At 39.5% G+C, this 20,763-nt stretch overlaps 1 protein-coding gene across 3 annotated transcripts in view; it reads left to right on the plus strand.

The window, feature by feature from the left end:
* PRKD1 (protein kinase D1) overlaps positions 1–20,254 on the plus strand; it is a 258,627-nt gene extending 238,373 nt beyond the window's left edge. For all 3 annotated transcript variants that reach the window (XM_075926994.2, XM_075926995.2, XM_075926997.2), the window contains 8 exons: positions 755–807; positions 3,959–4,031; positions 5,762–5,868; positions 7,365–7,526; positions 8,594–8,692; positions 11,123–11,390; positions 16,876–16,961; positions 19,302–20,254. In XM_075926994.2, the coding sequence (XP_075783109.1) occupies positions 755–807; positions 3,959–4,031; positions 5,762–5,868; positions 7,365–7,526; positions 8,594–8,692; positions 11,123–11,390; positions 16,876–16,961; positions 19,302–19,520 (1,067 nt within the window). In that variant the 3' untranslated portion in view covers positions 19,521–20,254. The remainder of the gene's footprint in view (positions 1–754; positions 808–3,958; positions 4,032–5,761; positions 5,869–7,364; positions 7,527–8,593; positions 8,693–11,122; positions 11,391–16,875; positions 16,962–19,301) is intronic.
* Positions 20,255–20,763: the final 509 nt, after the last annotated feature.

The following is a 20,763-nucleotide window of genomic DNA, read 5'->3' on the forward strand; positions in this document are numbered from 1 at the left end:
ACTTTTTTTGACCTGCCTTTTCTAATGTAAATACAGAGTAGAATGTATATTTTGAACCCACACAAAGACAAAACATCACAGACTAAAACATTCCACTGCACACTCAATTTTCCCCAGGGGCAGAGGATGAGAAACGGAATGAACCACACATGACATGCTGCTTAAAAGTCTGTTGAAAGGTGTTCAGAGTGTTATATGAACCAATATACAATAGAATAGAATAGGAATCTTTGTCTTCAGTTAGTCAAATCTAATCTTTAGAAAGGGAAAACTCAGCTTCAAGCCACTCAAGACAATATATAGACTTTGTATGGCCGTTCCTTCTTGAAGGGCTGGAAAGCACCCTGGGTATTATGGATAACACCATAAACCAATAATAAATAGTAATGATTTGCCCTACATGCAATGATATTTACATACTCAAGTATTATATCTGAAGGGTGCAAATTACAAGCATACAATGAAATTATTTAAAGTGTTGAAGAGATGATAAACAGGAATAACAACAAAGATTTAAATCCTGAAATTTTGTCAGATTCTGAAATCATATCCAAAAGGAAGTAGAAACCAAATTGCTCAAATCATATAAATGTGGGCTACATGCCATCTTGGCTTGGAGCTCAATGAGATGACCGATTGATCGAATGACTGGATTGTCATTAGCTATTAATATAATGTAATAGAAAGAGATATTTAGTGTGTGTGTCAACTAAAAGCACAATTCTCTAGTGTATTTGTTTTTCTTTTTTTCCAGGGGATATATCCATCAGTATTTCAGTATCAAACTGCCAGATTCAGGAAAATGTGGTGAGTATTCTCTGAACGCTGGTGCTAGACACATGATAAAGCTTGTGAAGAAATTGATCTCTTTTGGCAAGAGGAATGTTGGAGTGGATTGCTTATCAGCCATTTTTCACTTGGTGATTTTTTGCAGAAATACAATTAGCTCTTAAGGAAAATCTTCCTTGCTTCAGACAGAAGAATTACATTTTAGCAGCTTAGTTGAATGGGTAGCTTAAGTTCACTTGTTGCAGTATGCTCATTATTAAAGGTGAGCCAGGTAAAATTGCCCTGCTTAGGTGTATTTCTAGAAACAGTGCAAAATATACCCCTGTAAATACATACCAATTCTTAGTAAATACAGGTTGATCCTCCCTGGTCTGGTACACTGTCGGTCCTGAACCAGGGAATTTGCCGGACCATGGGAGGTCAATGCACCCCGGGCTCAGATTTCCTCCTGGCTGCTCCACTACCACCAGAAGCTCTGCTCTCCACACAGTGGAGGGGGGCTCTTCTGCTCCCGCCCCCCCACCCCCCTAGCTCTGTGCTTTCCCCACAAGTGGGGAGGCTCTGGTTTGCTTTGCTTTCCCCCCCTTAACTCTGCTAGAGGATAGGGGTGCACTGCCTTCCGGAGCTCAGAGTTCTCCCTGGCAGCTCTCATGTTGCCGCCTGGAACTCAGGACTTTTCCTGGCAGCTCCTGCTACCACCTGGAGCTTGGGGATCTCCCCAGAAACTCTGCTGCCACCTGGGCCTCCACCCAGCTGCTCTGGTGCCGCCAACCTGTTCCCAGTGATTGAGAGCTTCTGCTGCCACTTGGGGCTCCGCTGTCTTAGTCCCATAGGGTATGTCTACACTACCCCGCTAGTTCGAACTAGCGGGGTAATGTATGCATACCGCACTTGCTAATGAAGCCCGGGATTTGAATTTCCCGGGCTTCATTAGCATAAGCGGGGAGCCGCCATTTTTAAATCCCCGCTGCTTCGAACCCCGTGTAGCGCGGCTACACGGGGCTCGAACTAGGTAGTTCGGACTAGGGTCCTATTCCGAACTACCGGTACTCCTCGTGAAACGAGGTGTACCGGTAGTTCGGAATAGGCACCCTAGTCCGAACTACCTAGTTCGAGCCCCGTGTAGCCGCGCTACACGGGGTTCGAAGCAGCGGGGATTTAAAAATGGCGGCTCCCCGCTTATGCTAATGAAGCCCGGGAAATTCAAATCCCGGGCTTCATTAGCAAGTGCGGTATGCATACATTACCCTCCTAGTTCGAACTAGGAGGGTAGTGTAGACATACCCATAGTCTGGAAACACTCTTGGCCCAACCTGTCAGGGTCACCCTTATGATGCTGGACCAGGGATGTTGCAGCACAAGGGAACACCGGATTATGGAGTCTCAACCTGTACATGTTCTTCTGTTGCCAGAGACAGAGTAGACATTCTACACATCTTCCCAAGAATGGAGCTGTAGCAAGGCCTGGAGCTGTGGCTCATGGGTGCAAATCTCAGTGCACTGGTTACAGCCCTAGAGTTATGTAAAACAGGAAACTGTAGTCAACAGGGCACATGACTAGGAAAAAGTATGTGTCATGCAGGCTTCCTGACTCTTAAGGGTATATCTACATTGCAGTTGTGAGGTATGATTACAGCTTATGTAAACATACTCAAGCTAGCTTTAAGTTAGCACCATGGACTTCAGCACAGGCTGAACAAGATGTTTGGAACCCTGGGTATTTACTTGTGGGGGGGGAGGGCAGCTGCACTGAAATCTATACTATTATGGCTTCACGGCTCTGGCACCTGTTACCTAAATTACAGATCAGAGAGATCCGAGATCAAGGAGAGTCTACAGTAGGTCTCCATATTAGGCAGGAAAGGACTCTCCCTCTGTTATGCTGCAGAAAGAAGGAACAGAGACTGTTAGAGTTTTATATCCCTTTTAATCTTTCTGCATCTTCTCTTTATCAATAAAACAGCCTGAAAATAGAGACATGGAACTAAACTTGAGCATTTGCACAAGTCTCTTACACTACCCTGCAATTGGGTACCAGGCATTGATGAGAGGAAGTTCACTCAATACCCCAACATTGTGGAAAGCTCTCTTTTCATTCTGCACATCTCTTAGCTGAGGAAGAAGTTTAAAGAAGTTGAAGCCCAAAGTTACTAGGTTTCCTCAAACAAAAGACGGACTATGCAGCACTTTAAAGACTAACAAGATGGTTTATTAGGTGATGAGGTTTCGTGGGCCAGACCCACTTCCTCAGATCAAATTGTGGAAGAAAATTGGCATGACCATATATACCAAAGGGTCATGCCAATTTTCTTCCACAATTTGATCTGAGGAAGTGGGTCTGGCCCACGAAACCTCATCACCTAATAAACCATCTTGTTAGTCTTTAAAGTGCTGCATAGTCCTGTCTTTTGTTTCAGCTAGACCAGACTAACACGGCTACATCTCTATTACTATTCTAGATTTTCTCAGGCTCACAACTTATTGACACTGTTGTCTCTGAGGCTATGTCTATACTGCAAGCCTCTTGCGGAAGAACAAATGTAAATGGAGCGCTCATTTGCATATGCAGCACTCTCATTTGCATTTCCCCTTCCTCTCCCTTTTCTGCAAGAGGTTTTTTCTCAAAAAAGCACTATGTAGACAGTGCCTTTTTGTATAAAACCCCCTTTTTCTGAGGAAGAACAGCTCTTGTGCAAAAGGAGGTTTTTGTGCAAAAAGACGCTGTCTACACAACGCTTTTTTTGCGCAAAAAACTCTCGCACAAAAGGGAAAGGAAGAGGAAATGCAAATGAAAGTACTGCATATATAAATGAGTGCTCCATTTGCATTTGCTCTTCCACAAAAGGCTTGCAGTATAGATGTAGCCTGAGTGTAGGCAAGGAAATAGTCAGAATTTTTTTTAAAGGATCCCCTACATTCAGCATCTCTACTCATCACATAAAACTGATGAGCCAATTTTGTCTAGTTTAAGGGTACTGCCCTCCCCACTGTCATCACAGTGAGCTTTTTTGCTTTAGAAGATCCATCTGAATGCCCCAAGATTCTGAATTACACTAACATTTTATTAAAATGTTCTATTCTAAAAATATGCTAGTTCAATTGACAAATATTTCAAAAGACGACTTTTTCATATTTCAGTGTATAATATGCATTATATTCATACCAACAGGATATTAGTACAGTATACCAAATCTTCCCAGATGAAGTGCTGGGATCGGGACAGTTTGGAATTGTTTATGGAGGTAGGACCAGTTTTTTGTTAATATATTTTTTTTAATTAAATAAATGAGTCCCTCTGACAAGTCCCTCATTTCCTAAACATTGAAGTTGTTTTAATTTTAAAATGAATCTGTACCATTCAGAAAATTAGCTGTCTGTTTAATCTATTTCATACTAAGAAAAAACCTATTTTATTTAGTTTGAGCTTACAATCGGTTACTTTATTTTTATCCTGCTTGTAACTGGCAGCTTCAACGTCTCTACACAGCACAGATACTATGCACAAATTCTCCATAGGGCTTAGCGAATGCAGTTAACCTGAAGTTCCCAGACAAAAGTTTCTTGAATAATGAGAGAAAAAGCCACACCTTTTTCAAAAGAGAAATACTGTTTTTTTTAAAATTACATGTCTCACGAGTTACTCATCTGTTCCACTTCGAGTTTGTCAAAAAGGAAAACCTCTGGCAACAGACATAATATGCCAAATTTCAGATGGAAAATACCCTTTTCTGTGTAAAAATCACAATTTGTTTATTCAAGTTACCTGTTTTTAGTCGTATCTACCACATTAATGACAAATTTAAGTTTTGATATGTTGTACTTTTGAGAGTAAATAGGATTCTTTTCTGGCTTGCAAATCATAAACAAATTGTTCACTGAGTTTTAATTGCAGGGTCTTTTCTGGTAATAGAACAGAAGCCAGAAAGAGCACAGCTTGACTATAAGATTCTGACTTGCCTTCACAGGGCTGTCATTTATGGGGAAAAAAAATATTTTTGCTTATAAAACGTAAATGTTTATACCATGCCATTGCTATTTTTACAAAATCATTTTTAGATTAAAAACAACTTCATGTTATGGGAAATTATTTTCATTGAAATATCAGAAGGGTGGGGAAATAATCAGTTTCACAAACTGTGTCACAAACATAGTACAAACATAGTACAATAGTACTAGTACAAACATAGTACAATATGACTTACCCTCTGGCAAACAGATATCAAAACATAATTGGAAAGTTAGTTCTAATAATGGATTGAATGTCATGTCAATGGAGAGAAAGAAAAGGGATTTTTAATATAGGGCAACCAGTAAGAAATAAGGTGTTAGAGATTCATGCTTAGGAATGGAGCTGAATCAACCTCATAAAGTTGTATTTCCTGTTTATTTTTCAGCCTTTACCAAAAAATTATCCAATTGAGATTTAGTGCTGTGAGAAATAAACAGTGGGCACATTAGCTAATTTGGAATGATTTTTAGTGAAGTATGTTCATATTTTTAAACCTTTGTGAGAGTCTATTTGTGAATCACATGTAAAATACATAGGGCTTAATTCTGCAAAATGGTGATCCATTGAAGCATTTAAGCATGTGAGTAGTTTCAATGGGATTATTGAAATGCTTTGCAGGGTTGGAGTCATAAGGTTCAGAATCTTGCAGCTTTGAGTCCATGGTCTGAAAGTCATAAAGTTGAATTATTAAGGTCTAACCACAGAGGTACCTTTTTATATCTTGGTAAAGCCAAAGTCAATATTATGTGTTTGAACAGCTTTGTCAAAGTATGATTTATTTAAGAAATGTTCAATTGCTTAAAGAAAATCTTCTGATGCCTTTCACAATTCTACTCATCACAAGCCTTCTCTTGCAAATGCTTGATTGTTGCCCTTTTAAAATATTGTGAGGATGAGATGTAAAAAATCAAATGCTTATCATCTCTAATCATGCTAATTGATGTATTTTTTAATAATGTGCAGGAAAACATCGCAAAACAGGAAGAGATGTTGCAATTAAAATCATCGACAAACTACGATTTCCAACTAAACAAGAAAGCCAACTTCGTAATGAGGTTGCAATTTTACAGGTATTTTTTATTTATTACCATTTATTTACTGTATTAACTTCACTTATCGTGATGTAAAATTCATATGATCCAATCTGGATGATAGCTAATTTTGTTTGAATGGTTCAGTGAAGTCCTGGATAAATATCTTAAATGTGTTAAGTGATGCTTCTTTTTTAGAAAGATTTGAAAACAACTGCTTTAAATAATTCTTCTTACCAAAATATTACTGACTTGTCTAATCAGCATCCTTGTAAAAAGCCTGAAATAAAGGAATACGTTTAAATGCTGCAAAGGTTTATTATTGTGAGCTGCCCAGTCAATGTGCTTTCCATTGATGAAGTAATAAGTGTATCACTGTGTCATTCAATCCTGATACGTGTCTGTGCTTGAAATCATAAGTCACATTCGGTACGTCTAGACTACGGCACTGTTTCCGGAAACCCCAAGGTATCCCGAAATAGCTATTCTGAGTCTTTTGAACCAGCTGGTTATTTCAAAATGGATGTCGAGATAACGGGCTCTCTAGTCCAACATCCCTAAAAACCTTGTTCCACGAGAGTTAAGGGATGTTTCAGAATAGCGGGTTTTCCAAATTAGATCAAACAAGATACACAATTTGTGTAGCTCAAATTGCGTATCTTATTTTGACCTGCAGGTAGAGTATAGATGCACTCACTGTGTTTTGTCTAGCTCACAGACCACCATCAGTAAACATTTCAAAGCTCCTAGGTACAGAGCAAGCTTTTTGTTTAGTTTGTTTTGGTTTTAGTTTTACCTTTCTGCCCTCCTCTTCATAGGACAGATTGGGCTGTTGCAGCACTGGTTTTCTGCACACTGCATGCCCTAGAAGATATGGTCTATTTTCTTCTAAAAGGTCCTTCCCTAAATTACCATTCAAAATCTTAAAACCTTTTTCACAGAAATATTGTGTCTTATATGTTTGTTCATTATCTAGATGAGCAATGAGGCCTCAATCACCAGTATATTTAAAATAATATAATAAAATGAGATTAGAGACCATGCATTCTGAGAGGCCACCATAGAAACTAATCTGAACTTGATGGGGCAATAGTTAAATTTAATGACCATTTTATGGATGTAAAATGTGAGTTGAAAGTTTGCATATATGGGAGACAAAAAATTTTAGACCTTGAAATTATGCCTAAAATGTACCTGTTCTGCTGTTTTTAATAATATGTTGTAATACGTACTTAACTCAAAGATATTTTACTTGTAACCCTTATGATATACATTGGGGTAGAAATCTCTCTAATTTTGGACCCTCATGTACAATAGGGAAAATGACATGTTTGTTGGAATGCTTTTAAATTCACCCAGGCTGATGTTGCTACTAATACTACATCCCCAAGAAACAGTCTCTACAACTTGTATGCCTGGCCCATACTTACCAGACAATCTGTTTTTAAAACTAAATAAAGCTATAGAGAAATAAAGCCCACTATAGTATTAGGGAAAACCTCATTTGATTTGATTGCCATATTTATCTTTCACAGAATCTTCACCATCCTGGGGTAGTAAATCTAGAGTGTATGTTTGAAACACCAGAAAGAGTTTTTGTTGTTATGGAAAAACTCCATGGAGATATGCTGGAGATGATCCTGTCAAGTGAAAAAGGCAGATTGCCAGAGCGAATAACAAAGTTTTTAATTACCCAGGTAAGAATATAACTACAGAACCAGAAAGATACTTAACAGAAGTGTTATCATTGTTTGCTTCATTTTACTTTGTCATAATTTATAAAACTTGGGTTTTTTTTAAACCTGATAATGTATCATTAAGGTCTGTGTTGACACCTTCATTTACCTGCTGCTTATCTTCCCTGCAGGGCCTAATCCAGTAGGCATGCTCTGAGCATGCCTGACCTCTATATAAAATAGTTGGGTGGGCAAGGACAGATTTAAACAGGAGTTACTTTCCAGTGAGTGCCTAACCCCTGGACTTAATTAATTCTGATGCAGGGTTCTCTGCCTCTCTTATTGAAGCTGTTCTGCTGTATTAAGTATTAATTGGGCCAGAGACAGAAGGACTCTATATTCCCTTGATTAAGATACTCACCTGTTCAAATATTGTTTTCTTTTAAAACAGGGTGGGGAGGAACTGAACTAATGTCTCCCCTATCCCAGGTGAACACCATAATCACTGAGCATGTTGACCATTGCAATGCCTGTGTTGCTTTGCGGATTTAGACCTCCCTTCCTATTTTCTTTCCACAAACTATAATTGACAACAAAAAGGTTCCCATGATACTGCTGTGAAAATTTTACATGTGCGTTTTGAAAATTATAAAATGTAGAGCTTGAAGAGAACTTTACAAGCCAACTCATGAAACATTTTTGGAGTCCCAAAATTTCACGGGGGGAGGGGGGAATAGGACTCCAGAAGTAAAGGAAAGGAATTCTGAAAAAAATATGATTTGTGTTTTCATTTAGAATATAAACTATTTGGAGCAGGAAGTTATTTCATTTCATGTGGTAAAGCATTTAGGTAACTTTCAGGCACTCTATAAAAGAGTATTTATAAAATTCTGTAATTACTATTTTTTGAAAGTTTGGTAATATTTATGTTTCTTTTTGACTGTGTATTTCTCAAATAAACCCTGAAGTGTAATCAATGATTCTCTGTATATTGTTATTTATATTACTGTAAAGAATCATATGGAAATTAAAAATTAGTAGAGAGAATGAAATTCTAAACTGAGTGTAAATGATTTGTTTCTTCATAGATCCTTGTGGCTTTGAGGCATCTTCACTTTAAAAATATTGTTCATTGTGATCTCAAGCCAGAAAATGTACTACTAGCGTCAGCCGATCCTTTCCCACAGGCAAGAAGAATATTCTCTTTGTATATAAATATTGATGTACATTCAGAAGCCCTGACATTATATAATATTAGCTATTGTTACTTGCATAGACCAGGATTTTCAAAAATGACTAGTGATTGTGTGCGCATTTGGTTATGGTTAGCCCCAAGAGACATCCAAAATCATAAGTTAATTTTTAAAATCTTAACCGCCAAGCTTTTTCATGTTTGTAATAATATAATCTCTGATTTAAAAAAAAAATCAGCCAGGCCATTGTGTATACAGAAACTTTTAGACAATTGGACCTTGTACACAACTAGAATGCGTGCAAATCAAGTGTTTTACTCATACAAATAGATAGTATGGGGTATGCTAATTGGTCATTTGCACACACAGCCACAGTAGTCACACAGTGTCACTTTGAAAATTAGTCCATGTTTGTGGAAATATCTGTATTAATTTCATGAATCTACCATGCATTTTGAAGAGTTTGTGGATTTGTTTGTGCAAACTAAAGTCATACTTTGTGATTACCTACAGATACCAAATTTTGCATTAACAATCCTGCCACTTAAATTAGCTGAATGCACTACTTTTACAGAATCATAGAGCTGGAAGAGACCTCAGGAGGTCATCAAGTCCAGCCCCCTGCCCAAGGAAAGACCAATCCCAACTAAATCAACCCAGCCAGGGCTTTGTCAAGTCAAGACTTAAAAACCTCTAGGGATGGAGATTCCACCACCTTCCTAGGTAACTCATTCCAGTACCTCACCACCCTCCTGGTGAAAGATTCTTTTCTAATATCCAACCTAGACCTCCCCCACTGTAACTTGAGACCATTGCTCCTTGTTCTGCCATCCGTCACTACTGTGAACAGCCTTTCTCCATCCTCTTTGGGACCTCCCTTCAGGAAGTTGAAGGCTGCTATCAAATCTCCCTTCACTCTTCTCTTCCACAGACTAAACAAACCCAAATCCCTCAGTCTCTCCTTATAGGTCACGTGCCCCAGCCCCCCAATCATTTTGGTTGCCCTCCACTGGACCCTCTCCAATGCGTCCACATCCTTTCTATAGTGGGGTACCCAGAACCGGACACAGTACTCCAGATGTGGTTTCACCAGAGCCGAATAAAGGGGAATAATCACTTTTCTAGATCTGCTGGCAATGCTCCTCCTAATGCAACCTAATATGCCATTAGGCTTCTTGGCAACAAGAGTACACTGTTGACTCAGATCCAGCTTTTCATCCACTGTAATCCCCACATCCTTTTCTGCAGAACTGCTACTTAGCCATTAGGTCCCCAGCCTGTAACAATGCTTGGGATTATTCCATCCCAAGTGCAGGACTCTACACTTGTCGTTGAACCTCATCAGATTTCTTTTGGCCCAGTCCTCTAATCTGTCTAGGTCACTCTGGACCCTATCCCTGCCCTCCAGTTTATCTACCTCTCCCCCTAGCTTAATGTCATCTGCAAACTTGCTGAGTGTGCAATCCATCCCCTCATCCAGGTCATTAATAAAGATGTTGAACAAAGGAATGTTTTACATCGGAATATGCTGGGTGAAAGGTTTAAATAAGTGTTTCTCAAATGGCAAACCACTGCCAATGGCAGCCATGAGGCTTGAACTTTCCTATTATAAGTGTAATCTATGCAAAATGACTTTGACTGGTCAATGATAGGCCTCACCTGCTAGTGTTTCTATATAGATAGATTATATATTTCTAGAAAGAGAGAGAGAGCTTTGTGTTTGGTCATTCCGTTTGAGGCTAAAGGATATCTAAAGGATAACTCCTTTGATGTTTGCTTACAGTAATGTGGAATTGGGATTCTGTCTGGGTCTGTGGATTCTGAACCCATATTGAAACCCCAGGGACTTTCACATGGGAAACTTTAAACTAGGAGCTTGAAAGTGGTTAAAAGCTGAGCCTCTGGAAAGACAAGGAGAGATGGATCTGCAGAGAAGCAGGCTGTAGCTTGGTCCTCAGGAAAGTGGGGAGAAACCAATGCTACCTTAGGCCTATCTAACTGCTTGAAGGAAATGTTAGGGTTTGCAGTAATATTTAGGCTTTTGCTGCTTTAATACTTTTCTCTCTTCTTGTTATGTTCCTGTGGATAAATAAATACTTGGGTTTGAACAAGTTATCTGGTGTCACTGAGTGTATTTAGTGGTCACAGTTCCTTGGACCTGGTGAGGAAAGTAGAGGTGGGAAAATGGGGATCCGGGCCAACGGTGGGTTGGATTGTGCTATTCCCCTCTGAGAGAAGAACAGCATAGGCCTATTTTGTTACTTGAAAGAGATGTCCATGGAGAAAGTAAAAGAGAGAGGCCAGAGGTATAGTTAACCCATAAACCCCATCCAGCAATGAACTGTAAAAGAATCTGAAGTAGGCAGAGAGTAAAACAAAATTAAAATGTTATTTCTGTTGATTTTACTATACACTTTGTTTCAGGTAAAACTTTGCGACTTTGGCTTTGCCCGAATCATTGGAGAGAAGTCATTCAGGCGTTCAGTTGTGGGCACACCAGCCTACCTAGCTCCAGAAGTACTAAGAAACAAAGGTTATAACAGATCTTTGGATATGTGGTCTGTGGGTGTCATCATTTATGTGAGTCTTAGTGGTACTTTTCCATTCAATGAAGATGAAGACATTCATGATCAAATCCAGAATGCCGCTTTCATGTACCCACCAAATCCCTGGAAAGAAATCTCTCCTGAAGGTAACATCTGGTTTTTATTCTAGTATCTGCATACCTGTACAGCAGTGGTCCCCAACCTTTAGAGGCTGCCGGGCGCCAGAGGGCGGGGACACATGCACGCCCGGGGGTGCCCACCCCCCATAGCTGCGTGCTCGGGTGCGGGGGCCCCACGCAAGCGCCCTGCTCTGGGGCCGGCGCTCCTCCCAAGCGCACGCGCCGGGGGCCGGCGCTCCTCCCAAGCACACGCGCCAGGGGCTGGCGCTCCCCCCACCCCAATCGCCGTGCGCCCAGGACCGGGGTCCTCCCCCCCCAAGCGCTGCGCGCCCGGGGCTGGGGTCATCCCCCCCCAAGCGCCGCGCGCCCGGGGCCGGGGCCCCCCCCCCAAGCGCCATGCACCCAGAGCTGGGCCCCCCCCCCGCAAGCGCCGCACGCCCGGCGCCCCCCCCAGCCCCGCCCTGCCCCCCCCCACAAGCGCCGCGCGCCCAGAGCCAGCGCCCCCCCCCCCCAAGCACCGCGCGCCTGGAGCCGGCGCCCCCCCTCAAGCGCCGCGCGCCCGAAGCCGGCATCCCCCACACACAAGCGCCGCGCGCCCGGGGCTCGAGCGGCCAATTCGCGACGCTCCCGGGGCCGGCGCTTACCATGTGCCCGGGCCAGCTCCGGCCCCGATGAATGCACCACGTGCCCGGGGCCAGGCCAGCCCCTAGCACTTGGCGGGCGCACACAAATGGGCATGTGGGCGCCTTGGCGCCTGCGAGCACCGTGTTGGGGACCACTGCTGTACAGTATAATTGTATTGCTTTATATTGGGTTTTTGTCCATGAGACAAACAAGAAAAAGAGATCAAAATTACAAATTATATAAAGAATCAAACTGTAAAACATTATTCTTTTTGGGTCTTCCACTCTTACCATCATTATTAAATTACAATAAACTTGTGTGTTCTCAGATGACAGCAAGTAACAAAGAATGTCACAGAGACTTAAAATCTCTGCTTGGAAAGATCATTTGTAGAGTAAAATTTCCTATGTATGATAAGAGAAATAACACAGCAAAACTGCTGCAGTTCAGGGCAATTCATAATTAAAATGTACAGTACTTATGTTAAAAGAAATGTGCAACTCCTGTTACTGGAAGACAAAGTTGTTTTAGTGATTAAAATATTCAGGATTGTTCTTGCATTAAATATCAAAGCATGTTTTTACAAGTGTTTCAAGGTTACTAATAGTACTAATCACCAACACTTTTTCACATATGTAATTTTGATATATAACTCCAGGAAAGACTTTGAGCCACAAAAATCAAGATTATCTTTAGAGATCATGTGTGTACTTGGCATCAGGATTTCTGAACTTTGTTGCTGTCTCTGATTCATTATGTGACTTTGGGCAACTTAACTGACTTATCTGTGACACTGCTGACATGTTTAAAAGATATACTATACTATACCATCTCCCTCACAAAATTAGTGCATTTTGGCCTAATTAATTGTTTATAGAGTGCTTTGAGATCCTTGGATGAAACATGCTAGCTAAATGCAAGCATTATGTCTATCATTGTATTATAGTGGCAGAATAAAGTCTGATAAGATTTACCAAATGTTAACTTTCTTTCAATTACTCTAGAAAAGTACACATTAAAAATAAAGAAAAATCTCCACAACTTTAGATATTCTGCACAACACATAATGCTCTACCTGGCATTAGAGAGATAAGCCAGAGTGGGGAAACATCATACAGTTTAGCAATTAATTCTAAAGATCATTAAATTTAAAAATTACTTACACATTGTGGTAGTTTTATATATTTACATTTAGTCTGTTTTTGAGATAAGCAAAACTAAAATCTCCAGTCATAACAACCTGAATTTTCATGCAGGGAATTGAAATCTGAATTCAACTCAAAATTTTTCAAGCTTGATTTGATCTCTAAAATGGAATGAGCAAAATTATCAATCTAAACGTTAATTTATTATATTCAAAAAACAGGTGCATGTTATCAGTTCTGAGGTCCAGTCTTTGTCTAAGATTACATTTTGGGTACTAGATTAATAGCTGAAAAATAAAAGTGATTGATATTATTTTTCAATAACTTTCAACACATCCAAAATATTTTTGTGATCAGTTGTAAAAACTATTTTTTGAAAGAAAAAAATGATGGTGATGGAGTTTACATTAGAACTCTGGGATCTATGATAAGTACATGACACATAAGAAAACTATATAGACTAATAAAGTATGCACTGAAGTCAGACAGGGTATACTATATGCCTGTGCATATATGAAGACACTCTGGATAAAATGTTTTCTTAGACACAGGAATAGAGATCTGAGGGAATCTTTACTTTCTTAGAGTAGATCTCCTGTGAAAACATTAAAAAGTTGCAGCAGTTTATTTCAGGACCTGGATCCACAGACCGATGTTTTCACAGCAATTTTAAAACTAACCACATGGGGCTACATCTAGACTGCATCCCTCTGTTGACAGAAGGATACAAATCAAGCACATCAAAATTGCTAATGAAGCAGGGATTTAAATATCGTGTGCCTCATTAGCATAAACATGGCTGCCGCTTTTTTCTAAATGGAGTTTTTTCGAAAAAACAGCAGTCTAGATGCTGATCTGTCGAAAATAAAGCCTTTTTCGACAGATCCTGTATTTCTCAAAAAATAAGGTTTACAGGATCTGTCGAAAAAGGTTTATTTTCGACAGATCTGCGTCTTGACTGGCTTTTTTTTTCAAAAAAAAGTTTCAAAAAAAGCGGTAGCCATGTTTATGCTAATGAGGCGTGGGATATTTAAATCCCTGCTTCGTTAGCAATTTCGATGTGCCTAATCTACATCTCTCTTTCTACAGAGAGGTGTAATCTAGACACACCCTAGCTGTCCTTACTAAGACTAGAGCTCTGGTACTGAAGCCTGGTGGGGCAAGTGGGTTTCAGAGCCTGAACAGGAATGCCTACACTCCTATTTCTGCAGCATAGCACTAAGCATGACCCTATAGACCAGGGCTTTGAGATTCCCTGTTGTAGGGTTTATTTGGGTTTTTTGCACTATTGACATACCCTTTACCAGAACTTAATTCTTTTATCCTGTAGTCAGGTGAGAAGCCCTTTTAGGTTGTTCGAATTTAGGGTCTGAGAGGTTCAAGTTGGAACTAGAAGGAAGGAGATAATTGAAAATGGCTTCCGGGTTCAGTGGAGATCCATAGCTAAACAAGAAGTGTGTGGTATAACTAAGTACATTCTGTAGCTAGCACAATTCCCTAGAAAAAACTGAATTAAGCCCCTACTTTGTCACATGAAGGCTGGAGCAATTCAATCTCAGGCAATCTCTGAATTCCACTTATTTGACAGTAACTGAAGACAGGATATATACAGAAAGGTTGCCATTAGATAGCCAGATGAATTTATATTAGAGATATTGATAGTGGATCTGAAGTTAAGGTTGAGATGAGGTTTGCAACTGAAGCATGGATTTAACCACTTAATGTATGAAAAATATATCCTCCCCAAAATTACAGCACCTACTCCATAAATACAAAATTAACTGAGAATTCAAGGATAGCTCTGTTAGTTTAGAAAGCAAAATTCATTAATGATGGTTCCTTCAATAAATGTAGTTCCTAATATCAGAACTATTTTTGCCTCTAATATCTCGTTGAAAGAGTTACAGACCCTTCAAAGTTCCCATATAGTTAAAGCTTATGGATATCTTGTGCATAAACTGCATGAGAACATTCTATAGAGAGAAGCATGTGGTATTTTTCTCACTGTTATTCTTTATAATAACAGAAGCTGAAGGATAGAATGGCTTACCTTCAGCAAATTCCACAAAAATTCCCTTTTTCAAAATATCTGCCATCTCCCATTGTTCTCAGACGGATGCATGCTGCTGTCCTCAATAAGCAGCCATCTTGAGAAGGGTATCACTGTGCATTTCTTCTCTATGGAGCTATCTGCCTCTATCTAGTTAGATAGTGATCATAATGCTTGAATGCTAGGAGAAGCAGCTGGCTGATGAACTTTAAGGCTAAGTCTACCGTATGAAGACTATATTAGCATAACCCCATAGTATAGGGTAATACAGTCTACAGCAGTGGAAGGATGTTTCTGTCATTGGAGGTAGGAACACTACCTTCCAAAATTAAATTGGATATGTCAGTGCAATCATTCTTCCTTAGATAAAATTGAGTACACTGTGGAGATTAGGTAATACATACATAGAAGACAGGTAAATACCTATGACATTCGCTCCTGTCTGGCAGAGACCTGACAGAAGACTTGTTTCATCTGAAGAAGTGGGTTGTGCCCACGAAAGATCATGATACCAACTGCGTGTTTTGTTAGTCTTTAAGGTGCTTCAAGAGTATTAGTTGTTTTTAAAGTTTTGCCAGAGATCTCTGTTAGTCCTTTTTTTTGGACACAAACAGTAAAGCTTAAATTCAAGAATCTATAATTCCTTAATTAGTATTAGTACATATTTTTTCCAATGTTATTAATCACCAATGTATTATAGGCTTTCATAAACACCTCCGCTGATAAAAATGTATAATACAAGTAATATTCTATGGAAGCAATTGATTCAGTTGCTTACTGCTAGAAGTTCAGACCCCCTGTCTTTACAGCTCAGATAAAGTTTCTATTTTCTGCTGGAAGCTCTCCTCTCTGGCTTGTTTACATTGCTTATTTTATTTATAAATGGACCTTCATTGTCTAAGGGTACATCTACATTAGCCCCCTAGATCGGTCTAGGGAAGCTAATGAGGGCGACCGGAATTGCAAATCAAGCCCGGGATTTAAATATCCCGGGCTTGATTTGCATGTTCCTGGCTGGTCGCCATTTTAGAAATCAACTGGCCCGAAGTAACTGCCCACGTCTACACGCAGCAGTGAAACGGGCTTCCGATTTAAAGCCCTAAATCGAATTAGGTGGTATTCCTGCTGCAATGAGGTTTACCACCTAATTTGAATTAGGGGCTTTAAATCGGAAGCCCGGTTCACTGCTGCGTGTAGACGCAGGCAGTTACTTCGGGCTAGTCAAGTTCTAAAATGGTGACCGGCTGGGAACATGCAAATCAAGCACGGGATATTTAAATCCCAGGCTTGATTTGCAATTCCAGTCGCCCTTATTAGCCTCCCAAGATCGATCTAGGGGGCTAGTGTAGACGTACCCTAACTGATAGCCAAGCAGGTCAGAGAAGTAAATATACATTCCATTGCCTATGGCAAACCTAGTTACCAACTCCCTTTTAATATACATGGCTTAAACGCAATTTAATCATTCCAGAATAGATCCATATCTCTTAATATATACTCCATACATACATCACACAAGAATATTAGTGATCAGTGAGTTGTTAATTTTCCAGTTACATAATATGTGATTTTGGATACAGATTATAACCTCACTGAATTTATCAGACAAGCTGAAACTCATTACCTGAGGCCTGTGAGCCCTTACCTGCTCAAATTTATATTTCAGCGTATGCTCTGAAATTATGTTTTTCAGCTATTGATCTCATAAATAATTTGCTGCAAGTGAAAATGAGAAAGCGCTACAGTGTGGACAAGACTCTAAGCCACCCATGGTTACAGGTAATGTTGTTTTTTCCCCTTCTATATGCATATTTAGATTCTAAACGAACAACATTTTTTAGTCTTTAAATAGAATGGAATTTGATAATTCTCAGTCCTAGACAGCCTTTGCTCTGTGCACAGAATATTATTTATTTTTTAAGGTAGAAGAGTTTGATAACATTAAGACTTTCATTACTTGTAAAAAATATATTAATGTACAATAAATTAGAGTATTGTGAATACCATCATAAAAAACTACACTTGTCCAACTGAACAACATACATTTTGTGGTGCAAAACCTATTTAAAAAAAAATCCTGATCTTAAACCCATTGCTGTTGATAGACTTTCACTTCGGTGTACTTTGGATCAGCTCCTAATTTGCTTATTTGCACAGCTGATTAACTGGCAACAGGTCTCCCATGCATCAGTGTATGAATTAGCAAAGTTCTAGTTTTGTCTTCAAGATAAATACATCATTATTATTTTCAATGTAAGAAAATTTTGCAAGTAGCTATTCCTAAACTTTGTGTCCAACAGTACCTGTTTCTGACATTAAGTCATAGACTTTGCTATCCAATGGAACGGTCTCCCTGTCAGTTATTTTGTAAGACGCAAGTCAAAAGCAGCCAAACCTTGTGGCAAGGTAGAATACAGAAAACTAAATGGAGACAGGTAGTTGTGCCCTGGGTCCCCTATCAAAGTGATTCACCATTCAGGGCCTGATTCTACAAGGGATTAAAAGTCCTTAAACTTCCACTGAAGTCAACAGGCACTCAGAGAAGTGCCTGCCAAGCACATTTCAAAGGAAGTGGAGAATGCTCAGCACCTCACAAGAAAAAGTTGAAAGAGTGGGAATGAGTCAGTTGTGTTCATCATAAATTTGAAGTACTTGCATGAATATTGGGAGCTGCTAGATTCTACTGGTCTGATCACTGTGAAACCAATGTGATCAAGTAGTTGTGAAGCAGTGAGAATCCTGGGGACATAGTACATATCTTCAAAAAGATAGTGTCATATGCTTTTTTACCCTGAGTCTTATAGATCATGAGATTAAGTAGCTTCTTATACACCTCCCAAAACTTTGATATTTAATCACTTCCCACAGATACAATGTGTATATTTCAGTCTTCTGTTGCCAGCGTCTAGGTATTTTATGTCCTATTTTAATTCTTATTTGAAAGACAAACCACAATAAACCTCAACAATGGATGTGGACTGGAGGTGCTTGGTTTGCAGCAAGCCTTTTAAGACACTACTATTAATGATTATTGAATCTGTCACATTGTTCAGTTTTTTGTAATTTTTCTACCACCCCATTTTCCTTTTAATTGACCATAAGTTATTCTTTTTGCTCTCTCTTATGAAAAGATATCCACACTGGTAATAGAGCCCTTCCACCTTTGTAAGTCTCTTAAAGATGAACATTTCCCTTATGAATCAGGTATAAAATTCCATTTTTTAATTTGATTTTGCATTTTTGAATGTTTGTCCCAGCCCACTAGTGAGTACTAGTTGCCTTTTCTCTCTAGATTGCAAATAAGACTGGCTGGATTTCCTGTTTTAACATATAATAGTCATTAGAAATGTTATTAATCTAGATACTTATATTTCCCTTATCACCATAGTATTTGATCGCTTACCAGTAGTGGAATTATTTTTCTCCTCCTACCATCCCTTTTGACATAGGACTCCCCATTTTACAGAGGGGGAACTGAGGCATAAAGTAGATTAAATAATTTGCCAAAGTCACACAGGAATCTGTGCTTCAGCTGGGAATTGTACTGGCGGTTCTTAAGTCCCAGTCTAGTGCCTAGTACCCTCTTTCTCTCCATAGAATTGATTGTGCCAATAACTTTAAGGCTACTTGGAACCCTAAGCAAGGGTGTATTTCTGAGTAAATTGGTGCTTGCATGGGGTTTTAAAAAAATCAGAGCCTCATGTCCAAGCTGATGTGATATGTTAGAATATAAATTAGCTGTGGTCAGGAAAGGGCTGGTGTAAACTCCCACTCACTGTATACTTGGTGGGAAAGGGCTTTTCTTTTCTTTGCGTTCTTATTCAAATGAGATAAGAGTCCCTAGCCTGCCACTATAGTCTATGTAAGGTACAATATAGTATTCTGAGACATCTCTATGCTACTCATATGGTACAATATATTATCTCAGTCTAATCACACAGGCTACTTTCATATTATAGTAATTGCTCCAGTGAGAGGGAACAACGCAAGAAGAAGGCAAGGCATTCAGACAGCAAAACTCAAATCATACCTCTCACACTATTGGGAGAGGAAATAGTTGTTTTCACAAATACTCTGACTAATACAGCCTTTTTGTTTGCTTGTTTGTTTTTCATTCAGGACTATCAAACCTGGTTAGATTTAAGAGAGCTTGAATGTAAAATCGGAGAACGCTACATCACCCATGAAAGCGATGACTCACGATGGGAACAGTATGCAGGAGAACATGGTTTGCAGTATCCAGCACATCTTATCAATCCAAGTGCTAACCACAATGAAAATACTGAGCCAGAGGAAGCAGAGATGAAAGCCCTCAGTGAGCGTGTCAGCATCCTTTAAGTCACATCCCCCATCATCTGTCAAAACACTGTGGAATTAATAAATACATACGGTCAGGTTTAACATTTGCCTTGCAGAACTGCCATTATTTGCTGTCAGATGGGAACAAAGCTGTTATACTGTTACCACTGTTGATGCATCCGAGTTGCCAAGACAAATCAACAGAAGCATTTTTATTTTGTGTGACCAACTGTGTTGTATTAACAAAAGTTCCCAGACGCACTAAACTTGCTATTGTGAATAATTCATGTATTAAATGCATTAAAACCTGCCTCCGCTGTGCCTTTGCAAACTAGCGTTTTTCTTACTTCAGCCTCATCTTGGTAAGAGAACCTTTCCATACTAATTTCTGTTGTGTGTACACCATTGGTATTGTAAGTGTAAGCAAACTCTTGAAGAGTAGATTATTACTGCTGTTCTGTGAACAACTTCCACCATTTGGATAAAGGGATTATTTGCTATGGAAAATTATATTGAGATAAAGAAGCATGAAAATGACAAATTACGTAATACTGTACAGTTTCCAGTCTGATGCACTGTGTATGTGTATTTATATAAACACAAGCACACACACAGTACAGCCTGTTCTAAAGCCTCAATGCCTTAGCAATGTAAACTGCAGTATTTGTCAGTTGTATTTTTCCCTTTTCTTAAAGCATTCTGCTCTAACATGTAAATTCAGAAGCTGAACATGTTGCCTTTGTGTATGTTTTCAATAAAAAAGTCTTGTTGAACTAGATGTGTTTGACAGTGATGTTTTGAAAGTTATCCTGATTTGTTTTTCCCGGGTTGGCTAGGACTAGGAGCATCTTGAAGATTATTCTTTCAGCCTGTGGAAGTGTGTTAGATGGACCCACTGAGGGAGCCCTTCCACCTGGGACCAGAAATGAGCCATCTGCAGAGCCAGGATGAGCTGTTTACTCAAAAAATTACATTCCCCTTAACACGTGCAGTCTGATTCGGAACATGCTCTTTGGGAGCTTGATTTTTGCACGAGTTAAGTTACTGAGAACAGAAATGGGGCCTCTCTCAGGATCAGGTGATTAAGGAAGAAACAATTAGCTACATGGAGAGGCTTGCTTTCCCTTTGAGTTTGACTCCTTTGATTAACCTCCCTAATGTATGCAAGCCTGAAGATTCATATTCTCTCTCCTGTGAAGCTGGAGGTTATCCAGAAAAGTAAATCAGCCACACTTCCTTTCCATGTAGATGCCCTATAAGCCACTGTGGGCAATGTCATTGC

This window comes from Pelodiscus sinensis, chromosome 5 (assembly GCF_052426305.1).
Source record: "Pelodiscus sinensis isolate ZL-2025 chromosome 5, ASM5242630v1, whole genome shotgun sequence".
In the NCBI taxonomy this organism is placed as follows: Eukaryota; Metazoa; Chordata; order Testudines; family Trionychidae; genus Pelodiscus; species Pelodiscus sinensis.